Source organism: Myodes glareolus, chromosome 27 (genome assembly GCF_982192425.1).
Source record: "Myodes glareolus chromosome 27, mMyoGla1.1, whole genome shotgun sequence".
Classification (NCBI taxonomy): domain Eukaryota; kingdom Metazoa; phylum Chordata; class Mammalia; order Rodentia; family Cricetidae; genus Myodes; species Myodes glareolus.
The window spans coordinates 33,718,342-33,735,692 of NC_142052.1; the positions used below are offsets into that span (position 1 = coordinate 33,718,342).

Below are 17,351 nucleotides of genomic sequence, written 5' to 3' on the forward strand. Positions count from 1 at the left end.
CACTACATTCCGGGAGCGTTCTGTTTTGTTTGACAGGAATGGAAACGGGAGATGGGAACTGGTACCCTTGACTTTAACACAACTCATTACTAGGACAACAAAGACCTTAATCCAGTGAACATCTCTGGTGAATATTCTGTCCTGAATCAAAATCTTTTACCCAGGGGTATTTGGTGATACGTTCGTAGCTAGAAATTAGTGATGATATTTACACCAAGAAAATCGGCAAAAGTTACCAATCAAGGAGATAAATTAGCAAACGAATATGAACTATCAACATGCCGCCGCGTGTCTCACCACTGCTCGGATTAGCAGAGGGATGGATTTCACGCTTGGAAGTCTGTCAGCGTTGTCCTGTGCTCGCATTGATAACTAATCTCCATTCTTCTGCTACCAAACACACACACTCCTATCTGATCAACAATCTTTACGGCGGGGCTAAGAGAGGAAACAAATACCTCATCAAAAGCAAAAGAGAGAGAAGGGTTAAGCGTTAGATTCATCATGTAACTCACCTTCTGCCTGTCATTTTTATTCTGTGCTGACCCCTGGAGAGCTAAAAGCATTTAAGCCACTAATATCAGCAAAGTAGCTCAACAGAAGGGCAAAGAAGAGCGCGCAAGGGAATGAGAACACTCAATTTAGTCCCCTGATGTGGCCACAGCTGGTTTGGGCACTACCATGCACCTGTAGGCCTAGGCGATCCACCCACACTGCCAACACTATTCTAGACGCCTTAGCGCTACATCCTCTGTTTGGTTTAACGTGTAGATGCTTTTAAAGAAAACTAGGCTGTAAGATTTCGTAACGATCTGACCTACAATAGATTCCGCTCCTACTTATACATTCAGAGTCATGTGTTGTCTCCTTGTTCATCTATTCCTTCCACGTATATCCCGGCAAATGCATAGTTGGATACTTAAAACTCCATTGGAAATTGGGTTTTAGAAGCTACAATTAGAGATAAAAATTAAACAGTGCAAATGTTTTTCTTACTGAAATAAGGGGTAATGCCAGCAACAAAAACGTCATCCAGTTTCCTGATATAGGAAACATCTGAGATTTTATGGTGGGTGTAAGAAAGCATGCATGTAAGAAGAATACAATATGCCTTGCTATGCAAAAAGATAAGGCAAGAACAAGGTTCTACGATGTGTGTGACATCATGTTTCAGCTCAAGGACACACAGCTTTTAGTTATAACTCGTCCCCTTTGTTAGAAGTGTTAATTTCTTCCAATTATTAAATCTCTGTAACATCTACACCATGGAAAGGAAAGAATTCTTCTTAGGAAATAAATCTTATCCACCAATAATTTCTTTTTCCCCTTCTCTAGTTGGAAATTTCCACAGCAACCATAAAAACCGGAGTGCAGGTGTTTTACCTTAAATGAACGTTCTTGGCCTCGTTCACTCGTGAATGACAGCTTCTGACTCAACGTGAGGTATTAATCTTGTTTCTATAATCAGTGTGTCGGTAATGTGACTTTATAAAATCTAAGTGATTGCAGTTGTGTTAGCTGACTAGTAAGGAGTGGCTAATCACTTTCATGCAATAATTTTCTCTAAATTTGGAGAACTGTAAGTTCACTTGGTGATTGGAATTCTTTGTGACATTTCGTGGAAATGGCAGAGCAAAAGTGTCTCTGGGACCCTCGCTGCACTCAAAGGAAAAGTGCAAATCAGCACATTGACAAACATTTGGGGGCGGGGAATAGTCGCCAACTTACAGGTCTTCCTTTGGGGCCTCGGTCCCCTCTTGGTCCTTGTGATCCTGGAGGGCCCTAAAATACAAATTATGGTTATGGATATAAACACTTATGAATTTTTAAAGAATTTAATCGATAAAAGAACAGTGAAAAAGACACATCACTTTTCCAGTTTAGTGCAGCTGAGGACTGGACAGCGAAGGCTGTGCGAGTGAATGTTCTAGAAACGAAAGGGCTGAGTGTTTCTGGAGTGAAGTTCAAAGAACTGCACAGACTTAGGAACCACATAAAGACACTGCGGAACTGAACGTCTTGGTGTAGCTAGCAATTGCAAAGTAAGCATCATTTTCACAGGCTGGCCGCAACGTAAATCTTTGGCCATTAAGTTCTAGGTAGGAACAGATGGCCCAGATGACAGAGTTCTACATTCAAAACAGATTCAAGACTGCTGCCTGAGATGGTCGAGACTCACAGGATACTCCAATCAGGATTTGATTATAACTCTAAACTTTCTTTAGGTATCCATAAGATTATCAGCGCCCCCAACCAGCAGGAAGTAGCCTGGAATACTACGCCCACATTCCCAAAAAATGGACTATGGGTATTTTCCTTTGTTAAAAAAAAAAAAAAGAGGAAAATGGTGTGGGAGAATTATCTGTATTCTGTCAATCATGTATTTTAATAAAACACTGATTGGTCAGGCAGGCAGTATAGGCGGGAAAACCAGACAGGAAGTACAGGTGATGCAATGAGAACAGGAGAATTCTGGGAAACAGAGAGGTTCCTCTGGCATTCCTGTCCAGGCCACTGAAGAGGCAACATGTAACCTGCCCAGCTGAAAAAGGTACCAAGCCATGTGCTAACGTAGATAAGGATAATGGGGTAACATAAGTTATAAGAGCTAATAAGTAGCCTGACCTAATGGGCCGATCAGCTTTATAACTTATAGAGATCTCTGTGTGGTTGATTTTCCTTGGGGTATGCCGGCTCTGGGGTACCGGGCGGGTCGGAAACCCCAACAAGCCGGCCCCATCATGTTACAGTTCATGTTTGAAGACTCACGGAAAAGTGCCAACTTTAAATTATCAGTTATCTAGTAGAATATGTGAGTTCAGATTGGCACACAATGCTCCAGACTGCTCGCTACTGGCCTATCTGCTGCTGGCAGCCTACTGTTGCTTCATGTACATTCAGACAGTGATGGATTGTTATTTCCACAGCATACATACATGCGTACATATAAACTCTACTCAAAATTTCTCGAATTCTAAGTGCCACAGTTACTGCCTTACTAAAAGCATTTATTTAAAAATGTTATTTGTTTCAACCAACAACCTTGCGTCTGTTGTTTTATTTAATTTTTTCAGTATTAAGATGTTTTCCCATAAAGCAAAGAAAACCAGCCTACAAATCACAAGCCCAGAGAACCCAGACAACAATGAGGACACTAAGAGAGACATACATAGATTTAATCTACATGGGAAGTAGAAAAAGACAAGATCTCCTGAGTAAATTGGGAACATGGGGACCTTGGGAGAGGAAGGGGAGAGCAGAGAAAAATGTAGAACTCAATAAAAAATCAATTTTAAAATAAAATTAAAAAATAAAAAATGATGTTTTCCAGACTGGCCCTGAAACCCCTTGGTCCAAGGGTTCTTAGGTCTCAGGCGCCAGAAAAGCAGGAACTATGTATCCTGGTGCCATGCCCTGCTCAACAACACTGTGTAAAAGCAGAAACTTCCAAAGGAAATGAGTCTGTCATTTTATTTCAGGAGATCTGATGTGTTTCAATGTTTAAATGTTATATATATATATATATATAATTTAATGCTTAAATGTTATATATACATTTAAATGCTAATTAATATATATATTATATGTATATAATATATATATATTACACCTAAGAAGGCTATTGATTGTCCAAATATGAGATAAATAGCCTTTATGAAAACTCAGGAATCTGTCATGTTGCTTTATAATTCCTCACATTCGACTGTAACATATTATTTAAGGAAATAAATCTCTCTTAATTAGTAAGCACACAACTACGCTCTCATTTCAAGGACAAGGTCAGTCTAAAATCAACAGCGCAAACATAGAGTGCTCCTCCTTCCACCAACAGCAAGTATAATACGTAAGAAAAAAGAGGGTGTTTTTTTTTTCAGGTCAAAGATGAACTGACCCTTGTGTGCCATAAAATGCTGGTTAAAGTAAAACATTTTGGACTTCTTTTGTGCTCTGCTGTTTTCTCATGTATGTCTATCAATACAGATGCTCAGTATTATCCATTCTTCAGGCAAGGAGCATTTAGGTTGTTTCCTGATTGAAGCTCAGTCAATCACATTTGGCTCGGTTGTAGCCGCCTGGGGCCAAGGAAGAAGGACCTGGGAATTCAGGTGCCCGCCCCTTGTTTTGTCTCTCTCAGCTGCACATGGTGCCCGCTGGACCCCGGTCATGTATGTTTCTCTGTTTTCCAATTATTAAATTATATTCCTTTGTTTTTAAGCTGGTCTGGTTAATTCTAACTACTGGTCGACCACGCCCATCAGTTTCCAGGTTCTGGCTATGACAAACAATGCTGCTATGAATATAGTTGAGCACATGTCCTTGTGGTACAATTGAGCATCCTTTGGATATACACCCAAAAGTGGTATTGCTGGGTATTTGAGATAGGTTGTTTTCTAATTTTCTGAGAAATCACCATACTGACATCCAAAGGGGCTGTACCAGCTTGCATTCCACCAGCAATGCAGGTGGAATGCATTCCCTCTACCCCATAACCTCTCCAGCATAAGTTGTCATCAGTGTTTTTGATCTTACACAATGGAGTACTACACAGCAGAAAAAAAACCAACATCTTGAAATTTGCAGGCAAATGGATGGAGTTAGAAAACATCATATTGAGTGAAGTAACCCAGACTCAGAAAAACAATTATCATATGTACTCAATCATAAGTGTTTTTTAAATATAACCAAAAAAACCCCTACAAATCACAATCCCAGAGAACCTAGACAACAATGAGGACCCTAAGAGAGACATACATGGATCTAATCTACATGGGAAGGAGAAAAATATAAGATCTCCTGAGTAAATTGGAAGCATGTGGAGGGATGAAGGGGAGGGAAGAAGCAGGGAAGGGAGCAGAGAAAAATTTAGAGCTCAATAAAATCAATAAAAAAATAGATGCTCATATTCACAACAAATACTGGAGGAAAGCACTTACTGCAGGTCCTGGACGACCGCGTATGCCCGTTACCTAAACACCAAGCAAGAAAATTATGAAGATAAAGTTTACAGAGACTTGGAAAATTCAACAGTCTAATGAATAGGAACAAAAGCTCTGTGGCATCTTTTTAAGGATGTGCCCAACTAGCCGCACTTCTCTGAACTCCGAGTTAAAATAGCACCTGTTTTGAACATTAATACAGAAATATAGTGTTTGCATGGAAATTGATACATTTTATTGATACAATAAATTTACAATGATACAATACATTCACACTGAAGACGGGGCTCTAAGCTAAATCTTCACTCTCAGGGCAGCTATGTGACCTTGAACTAACTGTTTATTCTCTCTCTAGTAAGTATCTTTAAATGGAAATTTATATGCAGACTGAAACGCAAAATGGTGTCAGTGAAACAATCTCACAGAATTATGCAGAATGAAAAAGTTAGTCAAATATTTAGAATCTAAGACACATCAAATATGAAAAGGGGAAATGCATACTTTTGGGTAACTTGAGACAATAGGGTTTTTTACCTAATTACTACTACTATAGGTAGTACCTATTACTTCCTAATAATTACTGAGTGTAATCTTTTCGCTTAACAGATCAATGAAAGCTGCTATAAAATCTATGGTTTGAAATAATAACAATTTTGTCATATCCATGATGTAGCTTCTTGTCAGCAGCAAGGATTATGATGTCCTCAGAATTCTGAATTAATGTGAAATTTTGATCAGGATCAAGGAATGACACACTTCCAAAAGTGTGGAACATCATTATATACAATTCAATACACTTAATATTATAAGAACATGATTTTTTTGGATTGTCAGTCATGTGAATATAAAATTTAATGTTATAAAGCATATATATTAATCAAATACTGTATTCTGCCTTGTGCACGTTTTACTAAACTTTTTCATTATCAATTAACTTTCTTTTTTAAAGGAAACAATAATATACAACTTCTATAGTTATGCTTGAAAATAGTACATATTTTGTTTTATGTAGAAATAATATATACTTACAACAGGCACGAGTCCTGGTTCTCCTTTTTGTCCCTAGAAAGATTTTTAGTTAAAGAAGAAACCAATTAATAAAATATAAATTATTTTGAGCAATAACATGTCACACTAGTCTACAGAAATATGGGAATGTCAATGAAATGCTAGCATTGAGAACAAAGTTAACATTCCATGATCAAGACATGATCAAGTCAGACATTCTTTGTGAACACAACTTCTACAGAGATGAAGACCATGAAAGAAATCTGGTAAATGAAATGAGAAGGGAGAAAACCTTTGTTTTACTTCATTTTTCATAACACTAATAGCAGAGAGTTGATTAGAATAAGAAAGAGTCAAGGAGAAACAAGGAAAGACAGAGTGTCGCTAGGACATCTCCGCATAGATTAAAACCACAGAAGAAACCCAGAGAGGTATGCATTTGAGTGTCCCATATGTCTGAAGTGGCAGGGTATCATTATCGACATAAACCATTCTTGCCCCTCATTTTCCTTCCATAGACTTCATGGCGAACATCAAAAGTTACAGATGCTTGCCTTGTCAGAAGAGAAAGCACGGTTGTTCTAGTTGCATGCTTCTCAATCTCTGAGGGAAAGGTTGGAAAAAGTCAACCTCATAACAAGAAACTGCCATGTCAGTTTATGAGCTTCAGTGAAGGAGCACAAGGAAACTAGGCACCAGAGGCGTTTTGTTTCAACAGTAGAACTGTAGGTTTCTGACGTGCATATACTGATTTTTATGATCTCAGTAGGTAGGGTATGGGTGGCCTAATATCTGTGTATTTCCCCATATATTATTTAGTGTTATCCGCATCAGCGTTTGTCCTTCTGTGATTTGGGGCTCCTTGATGTTTTCCTTGTCTCTGCCTGTTTTGCTTCCTGGGTGATCACCCTGAGCCAATGAGTTCCAATTGACACATTACAAAATGGCTTTCTCTGTTAAGCATCTGAGGAGGGCAAGTATGACTTCAAAGTCATATCCTACGTGAATGGACCGCAAGAGGAGTGAGTTGAAGCTTATTTAATTTCATCTCTTGCATATATCATTATTTCATCTAATTAGAAAATCAAGTATGTTGCTAGAAGGGAATTCTGCAAGCAGAGGAAACACACAGACTAGATTATCTCACTCAGTACCTCGGAGATATCCGGGGTTACCTTTCTGACCACTCCCATGGTTTTTACACCCTCTCGCTTGTCTGGTCAACGCTGCCCTGCTATATCCCTACGCCAACCTACAATGGACATCCCTGACTATCCATGCTTGGGTGCCATCATGATTGACTGGTGTGGGAGAATTATCCGTATTCTGTCAATCTGTCAATCATATTTTAGTAAAACGCTGATTGGCCAGGCAGGCAGTATAGGCAGGAAAGCCAGACAGGAAGTAGAGGTGGAGCAAAGAGACTGGGAGTATTCTAGGAAGCTCCCTCTGCCATTCCTGTCCAGACCACTGAAGAAGCAACATGTATGCTGACAGCTGAAAAAGGTACCAAGACATATGCCTGATGTAGATAAGGATAATGGGGTAACAAAAGTTATAAGAGCTAATAAGTAACCTGACCTAATGGGCCAATCAGTTTATAACCTTATGGAGTCCTGTGTGTGATTTTTCATTGTTGCTTGCCGGCTGTGGGGTACCGGGCGGGACAGAAACCCCAACAAGCCGGCCATCATACTACAATTGACAATGTAAGAGATGCTGCTAGAAACTATGTGGGCTAAAAGTCTTACTATGTTTTGAGTACTGTTCTTTTTTTTAAAAAAAAAAACAAAACAAAACAAAATCTAAGTCACCAAATCGTACACTCCAAAGGGGAAAATCTAATTATATCTTTCCAATATTACCTCACACATGGAAAACTGATGAAATTTTAAAACTCATAATTTTAATGATCATCATGACAGGCTCAGTAGCAGGACACACAATACAGCGATTACATCGGTTGATCTGAGTCTGGAGCAGGTAATGCTTTAGAGTAGGGACATGGCCCTAGAGCAGAGGTTGTTACTAGGCAAAGAGCTATGTTTACTGCTGTCCTCACAGATATGAAGCTCCTCTCCAGAAAGATATTTTAAGGTCCTGAAGGTGAAGGAGGAGGAAGAGGGCAAGCAGTATGCTTTGGGGAAATAAATGAATTTATTTTGGAACAATTAATTTTCATCCACTGGAAAGACCAATTCATTAAAGTAGAATTCCCCTCGCTTTCTTTCCTTCCCCTTCCTCCTTCCTCCTTCCTGTCTTCCTTCCTTCCTTTTCCTTGATCTACCCCTGACCACAAATGTACATCAAGTTCCTAAGGCACATGAAGTTATTTACCAAGTACAATGCTTAATAAAAGGATGGAAACAGCAGAACGTGTTCCAAAACTCCTAATGTAGTTCACAACTTTCTGACAGGAGCGGGCAGTTGTCTAAAACTAGCTCAGTGGTCAAAGGCTTGTCCAGTATATGGAAAGCCCTGACTCTCCCACCCTGAAGACAGAAGAGACAAATGAACTGCAGAACCAGTAGGTTAGTGGCCTCTGTAACTATCAGCAGTCAAGGAACTTTATCCATTCGGTCTCCGTGTATTTCAGGTTACCTTACACTCCGCACCAAGCTTCCAGACATTTCAGAGCACAGTTCTGTGAGGATCGTCTCAGAAAGAGCTTTACTTGTGGAAAAGAAACGATACAAAGTCAAACTCACCTTTCTTCCTCTACCTACAAAAAGAAAAGAATAAACATCATTTTATGGAGCAATGACTATGAAAATCATGCAGCATATATGCTTTCAGGAGTTTATTTCTTATAGATATAGATTTCAACACAGACGGGTTATCTCCGCACGAATATGGCAGAGCGCAAAAACTGCCTTGAAACAATTCTAACAAAGGACATTGCACATATATTTGGAATGTTCTCATGTGATCGTAATTTTCTTCACAACATTTACAGAGATTCTAGTGTTAGCAAAGCCTAATCATTTTATCATAAATTATATTTAGAGTTGCCTGTTGTTTTTAATACTTTAGATCAAGAGGTTTAGTTCAAATGCAAATTGCATTGAACGTCCAACTCTTCAACGGAAATCTGTAACCCACATCAGGTCCTCTGCCCCCCGTTTTCTGGTCTCTGCCAAGCCCTGTGCCGTCAGAAGCCACTACTATTTGTTTCATGAATATAATCTTCATAAATAAACAAATGATATCGGGTACCTAATTTTTCCTTATTCACCTATTCTTGTCTGAATATAGATAGTTAAATCCCACAAATCTTCGTATAATTTGTTTTCCTGTTCGATTTTCAAATCAGGACCACATCACATGAATCCAGTGCAGTCCATTTAACATCATTACTTTCCCCACAATTAATTATTTCAGTTGTTTCTTTTTTTTTCTAATTACTAATGATAGCTTATTACCCTGCCATAATATTTTGAAAAATGGAAGTGAGAAACATATAGAAACTGGGATAATTTGGGGTTTTCATAGACTAGCCACAAACCGTGTTAATTATTATAAATGATATTATAAAGAAGAAAGATGACCATCTGTAAGCATATTTGTAAGATAAATTTCCTTAAACTGTTTGGACCAGTGAAAAGATAATTATAATTTGACATATTATCAATATCCCAACTCCTGAGGTTGCAGCCACTTGATAATCCTATAGCCAGTAAACAAAACTCCCAGAACAATAGCTGGTGATACAGTGTGCTAACAAACACTACTATATTGTTCAGTTTGCTAGATGAAACAATGTGACTGATTCCTAATCTTGATTTTGAGGAAATTTGACAGGTGTCATATCAATTTCCTTAAAAAAAATGTCATTTCTTCTCCTATCTTTTGTTTTTTATTTTAACAATAAAATAAAATTTTATTATTTGTAGCTGCCATTTTATTATTTGTAGCTAAAATGTCTTTACATTTAAAACATTGTCATCCTTTGTAACTTGAATTACAAATTCACTTTATTACTTGCATGCCAGGGTGTTGTAGAATATCGTTTTGAGGTGTGTTGCTTTTGTTTGCGCTTCATGTGTTTAACTCTGCGAAGCTGTGATTCTTTGCCTGTCTAAAACACCTGATGGTCTAATCAAGAGCTGGACGGCCAATAGCGAGGCAGGAGCAAGGATAGGCGGGGCTGGCAGGAAGAGAGAATAAATAGGAGGAGAAATAAGGAAGGCAGGAGCAGGAGAACGAGGAGAGGAGGACATCAGCAGCAGCCAGGGAGCAAGAGTGAAAGTAAGATGAACAGACGCAAAGAAAGGAAAAAGCCCAGAGGCAAAACATAGTTGGGATAATTTAAGTTAAGAAAAGCTGGCAAGAAACAAGACAAGCTAAGACCGGGCATTATAAGTAAAAATAGCCTCCGTGTGTGTGTGTAATTATTTGGGAACTGAGTGGCAGTCCCCCTAAAGAACAAAGAGTAAAAAGGCAAAAACAAAGAACTACATAAACGTTTGTTTTTATTTGGTTTTCCTTGTTTGTTTGCATGCTGGGAAATGAACCTAAGGCGTCTCTCAGGATGTCTGAATACTTTACCGCTGGACTTGACCAGAACCTGAGAAAAAACCTTCTATGTTTCGGGATTATTAAAGAAATCTGTTATTTTTGACATGAGTAGAATTCCCTTTTATCTCATATTTTTGTCAACTATTTGTGGTTTGCACTGCCTTAAAATGTGTGACTGTTGTGAATCTAAGATTTGTCTAAAATTCAGCCATTCTAGAGGTCTTATTATTATTCCTGATAAGAATACAATAGAATGCTCACACTTCTAAGCCTTTACTTACCTACTATAACTTTATCAGCTATTTTTTCTGTGTTGTATCTTAACTACAGATATTTGTTATTGCTATGAATGGGATATATTTTATTCTCATTATTTACATTATAATGGAACTATTTTACAGAACAAATCTATACATTTCTGCTGGTTAATTTATGCTATACTGCCTTACGGTATTTTTTTTTTACTCAGTTTCCTTAGGTTTTATAAATGCACACCTTTGTTTTTGTGGAAATGATAATTCTCTTAAAAGAACATGTCTAGAGTGGCTACTGACTGTACGCTACCAGCCATGCAAAATGCACAGAGGGAAGAATTATAATTTTCGCACTTCTGCTCAGTTTTCCCAACTAGTGAAAGGGTTTGCCCAGGTTCTCTTAGTGCTGCAGGCAGGCAGTTTTTGTCAATATGTCACGGTTTTCTCTGCTTCATTGTGTCAACTTCTTTGGAGACTTTTCAATTATATGCGTATCTTCTACATTGAGTCTGCCTTTTGATATGTTTAATTCTTGGTTAATTTATTATTTTTCTCTTCTCATGGATGCCATCTCTACCTCTTCTGTAATTTGTGCACCATCCCCTCATTGGTCAACTTCCTAGTTCATCTTTCCGTTTTGCTTGTCCTATTGCTTTCACATCACTGCCCATGGGTCCTGACAAAAGGGGTTTTCTCTTAGACACAATTATGACTTTACTACGTTTTGACCTGGAAGTACGTCTTAGTACTTAGTATGCCTTATTTATACATAAAGCATCCAGCACTCAAAAAGCTGTAGAATTGGTGAGAATGTTGTAAGCTCAATTTGGTATGAGTCAATTTTGTTTGGATGTGATGCCTGGTCCTTAGATCTTGCTAGCCTTGAACTCAGTGTGTAGCTCAGGCTGACATTGAACCCTGGATCCTCCGATGTCACATTCCAACTCCTGCATTAAAGGCATGTGCCACTGTATTCAGCTCCAGAAATTTGACCTGGTCTCTGGCCTCACATATGCCAGTGTGGTTTTGTCTCATAAATTTAGCTGAAATCAGTTACCCTTACTTCATGCTTCATTAGTAGAAGTCTGTAGCTATTCATTGTCACTACTTCTCTCGGAAGGAGTTGCACTCCCCTGCACTGTTTAGAGTCAGGGAATAAGAGATTTTGCTCTCCGACATTTGCTGACACACTCCCACTTGCTATTTGTTTATCCCCATGGTTTAATTGTACTGATTCCGGGGTCTATGAAATTATGTTTGCTTCCAGGAGCTTCTTTGTCTTTATCATCCTATGACATGTGTTTATCATACTGCAAAAATTTGACTTTAAGTATTACTTTAGGTGCATTGTTTCTGCTAAATACTGTCCAAGATGAAGAGATAAAAGTGGCCGTCTAACATGTCCACGTAGGTACTGTTGAAAACTTCATTATATTTGCTGTCAAATGGAATTTGTGAAAAGCAAAAGGAAACTTTGATAATATTTTCACTATGTCAATACAAGGAATAAAGCAAACAACTGAAAAGCTTAGTGTTGGTCTTACATAACTCATTAAAATATGCAGATGTAATGCATGCCTGTCTCTTTGATTAATAATCAAATTGATGTATATATATATATATCAATTACACTTAAATACATTTTTAAAAAACCTTTTAAAACCCAGTAATTATTATCTTTCCTTTCTCCAAGAACTTGCCTCCATTCCTTCCATTATATGGTTCACATTAGGCATACCCTGGATTTTTGAGGTTATGTAAGATAAATTGCTAGATCAGTAAATTATATTATGAATAATTATTGTATTCTATAGGGTGAAGCTTGTACCGGAGATGATAAATATGTCTTCTGCATTTTCTCTTGGATATTAAACAATGAAAGTCCACAAAGTATCTTGGAGGCACCTTTTATAAACACAATACCAGCAACCACCTATAATGCACAATCATTCTTTAATTAGATATAACCATTTAAAACACGGTACTCTGATCGTTAAGAAAGCAAGAAATCAAGGTGTATCTATTTCTATATGTTAATCAGCCTCAGGAGGGAAAACCAGGTCCCCTACTTGCTCCATGAGGTCCATTACACTTTAAAAATATACATATTTTTAGTTTACTGATTTCAAGTCATTAGCCCCTGAGGTCACCGAGTTAGTTGCTGTGATTATTCATTCAGATTGTTGAAGTATGAGGGCAATAATTACTCTGAAATAAAGCCATTGACTCTATTCTGAAACAGCTTTGAGCATTCTTACCAAAATTAGTGTCTGCACCTCCAGGGGTTTGTGGGCATACTGGACAGCACTCTCCAGCAGGTGTTATAGGATTGGCACAGCTGAGCATTTCTGGGCACTCTATCTTGTCACAAAGAATGGCACCATTGTCACAGACACAGATCTGGCATGCAGAAGGTTTCCAAATGTCTCTATTTAAATACATCTGGCCGCCTTGGGTACAGGCTACTTCTTCATCATATTCATCTGAAATAAAAAAGAAAAGAAGGTAGTAATTCATAATTTGTGGAGTGTTTAAGATAATAAAGTATCGTTTTGGTCTTTAAAATTCTAAGAAGTACTCTCCTAGGGCTTGAGACTTAGCTGGGTCAAGAAAGCCCCTGTTGTGCAGGCATGGGGAGCTGGGTTTAGATTCCCAGCACCCATATAAAAGACTGAGAAAGTGTAGTCAAGTATGTCTGTAACCTAGTACTGGGAGGATTTCCCAGAGCTACCTAACCACTCAATCCAGCCAACTTCAGGGCGAGATTTGGTCCCCATACACAGAGAGAAAGCAGGTGTGGAAGGCATCCAACATTGATCCTTGACTGTAACACACACACACATGCACACACACACACACACACACACACACACAGAGGGAAAGAGGAGAATGAAGAAGAAGTGGAGGAGAGAAGAAAAGGAGCTAATCTCTTTAGGAGACAAAAGCCAGATGGATTTACTCACATTAAACAGTGAGTAGCTGCTCATTACGTAAAGATGAATGAAATACATGTTCCCCTAACAGATGACGAAGAAAAACATGATCCAAAGTAAGTATGCTTTTCCACCAAGGGATGATTGTCACAAGATTTGATTTTCTAAATCATAAGTGATTGTGCATAATAAGGTTTGATAAAGAAGGTCAAAAAGAAACCACTTGAAAACAGAGAGCAAAGAGGACTTCAAAAGGGAGTGAATAACTTCAGTCCACGTGAACCCTAGATGACTTTTGGCTTACTAGAGATTTTTATGTAAGTAAATCTCAAGCAAAGAGTCCAAGCAGATTCATGTACTGAGAGAAACTTCCAAAGAATAGCATACGGACTTCTGGGAATTGTTTTAAACCTGAATTGAAAATGAAATAACCATTTCCTGTCTCTTGGATTACGTTTCCTTTAACCATGCCAAACTAAAGATATTTGTTTTTCAAATTGTAACAGAAACACAAAACTCATACATATAACGAAAAAATTATCTTTACATTGAAACCAATTCATCAAAGTCATAACAAAAATAATATTGTGGGTTTTATGTAATTTTATTAATTACCTTTCTATATTTAGATAGAAGTTTTTTGTTTGGTTGGTTTTTTTGTTTGTTTCTTTCTTTCTTTCTTTGTTTCCAAGACAGAGTCTCTCTGTAGCTTTGGAGCCTATCCTGGAACTCAGTTTGTAGACCAGGTTGGCCTCAAACTCACAGAGATCTGCCTGCTTCTGCCTCCCAAGTGCTGGTATTAAAGGTGTGCGCTAACCACCACCCAGCTGAAAAAAAGTTATTTTTAATATTAAGAAATATGTACACATGTTTTATCCTGTTGCCTGATTCCTAGATCCTAGTTCCTCCAGTTTTCCTATATCTTCATGGCTATCAAGATTACAGCTACCAAGGGGCTGGAGAGATGGCTCAGCAGTTAAGAGCATTGCCTGTTCTTCCAAAGGTCCTAAGTTCAATTCCCAGCAACCACATGGTGGCTCACAACCATCTGTAATGAGGCCTGGTGCCCTCTTCTGGACTGAAGAAAGAATACTGTATTCATAATAAGCAAATAAATAAATCTTTTAAAAAAAATTACAGCTGCCAAGAGTTATTCTTCAGAATCCTACCTCATATGACTTTCTTCAACAAGGAGACAATCGGTTCCCTTGTTCAGACCCAGCTCCCCTCTGGAACTTCCTGCAACGGCCTCGCAAAGAGAATGGGAATCTCAACCCTTCTAAGACAGTTCCCACCTGGCATTTTCAATACCTCCACTGAAAGCTGAAAGGTAATTGAACAGAGGAGTCGGGGAGCACTCAATCCACAAACTTCCTCAGATGCTGAAGTCCCAGGAATGAAACTGAAACAACAGAATACTATCCAATTCCCAGCAATAAACAGGTCATCTGTCAAGTGCTCAGAACAAGACAGGGATAGACACCTATATCACAGGCCACCTTCTAAAGCTCAGTTACCATTGCAGGGGAAGAGACAATAAGATTGTGAGGGCCTGGTCAGGCCAGCCAGGACTGCACTGTGAGATCCTGAATCAATATTTCCAAAGAGAAAAGGACGGGAGGGACAGAAGGAAGGAGGGAGGGAAGGAGAAACCAAGAGAGAAAAGAGGAGAGGAAGGCTTGTGAGATGCAGAAACAGTGGCTGTCTCCAACCAAACAGTACATCCCAGACATGTCAGAGTGGCACACCAGAGCTTACGTCAGCAGGAACTGATGGCACGAAATCAAGCCAATCAAAACCTGAGCATGAGCAGAGGCAGGGCTTCTGAAATCCCACCCCTAGTTGAGGATTTGTTGGCAACTGGTGGCTTGTGGGGCAGGGAGAGTCAGGTTATTTTCAAGGATGCCCTCCAGAAGGCCACCCACATCCATGTACATTCAGGCAGCACTACATGAACCCTAAATTTAAAGTAAAAGAACAAACAGTACTGGGGAAACTAAGTGGTCAGGGGATACTAGAGAAATTGGAGAAGAAAAATGGAGGCATTTATTAAATTGCATGTACATGGATGAAATTCTCAAGCAATAGAATGTGCTGCATTGGCATTAAAATTAGTTTTAAGCATTCTGCTTCCAAACTAAACATTCCAAAACATGATCCATATAATCAGGGACTCAGTTCATAATTAATTGAACTACTACAACAAATAGATAAATTTAAAATAACTTCTGAGCGGCAATATGGCTCCGTGGGTGAAGGCACCTGTAGCCAAGCTTGAGACCAACCCCAGGGGACTCCACGGAATGTAAGAAGAGCAGATGCAGAATTTCCCTCTGCCTTCCATGCTCAAATTCCATGTTCCCTATTTCTTCCATACAAACATGTGGACAGGCACACAGAATAGATGAATAAACGCAATTTTCAGAACCAATGGAACTTGGCTCATGAAGTTTCTGGTTGAGGAAGCAGCATCTACTTTATGGTTTTAAATTCATTGCTTGAAAATTAAGCACTCTGTTAGGTCAACTAGCTATTTCGCTCACAATTTGGGGGGTCAAGGTTGAGGGTTGGTAATGTTCAAACATATTAACGGGGTGAGGTGGTATTGGGTGTGCGCTGATCATTCAAATACTGAAAGCATATGTGTTCTGTCAGATATCTATACATATAAATATATCACTGTGGAACATCATGTATTTATATATATAGTCTGCTATATATAAAATACTTTATTCAGCATTGTGAAGTTATATTTATTAATACAATAAAATAAATTTGTATAAATTATTATACAGTGCATTAATATTAATTAAATATAATTAATCTAGAATTATGCTATATAATTTTAATTTTTCAATAGTGTGCCATAAACAAAAACCTTACATTCACATGGAAAATGAAATATTCTTAGACACAGGATATTATTAGATGTATTAGTCATGTGATAACATATATAATATTCTTAGACACAGGATATTATTAGATGTATTAGTTATGTGATAACATATATAATATTCTTAGACACAGGATATTATTAGATGTATTAGTCATGTGATAACATATATAATATAACCAAAATGAACTAAAACTGGAAAGTAAAAATACCCAAGACGGCACGCAAATTTTCAATACTAAAATGTGTACAAATCTCCTCAGCAGGTAGCTTAATCATATTTCTGCAGTGACTTTAGAAAAGGAGGTTTGGAGAATTTTTCCTCCAGCTCACTAGTCCGTTTGTGTTGTTTGGAAGACTTTTGTCTTTGTCGATAAAGCTCTTTCTATCCCATCCCTAACTTAAAAGCCATTTCTTGTTCTACATCTTCTCCTGGTGACTGCTGAGATTTTTTTCAAATAATCTGTACTGTTTTCTCTGAAAGCCAAATAAACTTGCTCTTGACCCCAAGAAGGGGGGCAGGAAGCGGGAGGAAGTGAGAGAGAGAGAGAGATTGGAAAAAAAGACTCACCCTTTCAGTCCTGTGTTAACACAAATGAGAGCAATTTCTCCCTGGAAGTTTGAGACAATATGATCTCAACTCCAGGGGCAGAGAAGGGGTCACTGTATTGCTTTCTTTAAATGGCAAAGGAAAAGCTGATTTTGTGCTCTGGTTCTTCCCTGGTCTCTTTCTCCTGAGAATTTATAATTAAACTTAAGATGAAATGGACCTGTAGTCGGAATGTTTTTACATGGCAAGGAGAAGAAA

The 17,351-nt window shown here is 38.3% G+C and overlaps 1 protein-coding gene across 1 annotated transcript in view; it reads right to left on the reverse strand.

Annotated features, from left to right (window-relative positions):
- The window catches only part of Col5a2 (collagen type V alpha 2 chain), a 131,635-nt gene that overhangs the window by 53,466 nt on the left and 60,818 nt on the right, over positions 1 to 17,351 (reverse strand). Inside the window, exons 2-6 of the mRNA XM_048456004.3 lie at positions 12,976 to 13,200; positions 8,654 to 8,667; positions 5,967 to 5,999; positions 4,935 to 4,967; positions 1,729 to 1,782 (exon numbers count right to left, since the gene is read on the reverse strand). Of these exons, the coding sequence (XP_048311961.3) occupies positions 1,729 to 1,782; positions 4,935 to 4,967; positions 5,967 to 5,999; positions 8,654 to 8,667; positions 12,976 to 13,200 (359 nt within the window). The remainder of the gene's footprint in view (positions 1 to 1,728; positions 1,783 to 4,934; positions 4,968 to 5,966; positions 6,000 to 8,653; positions 8,668 to 12,975; positions 13,201 to 17,351) is intronic.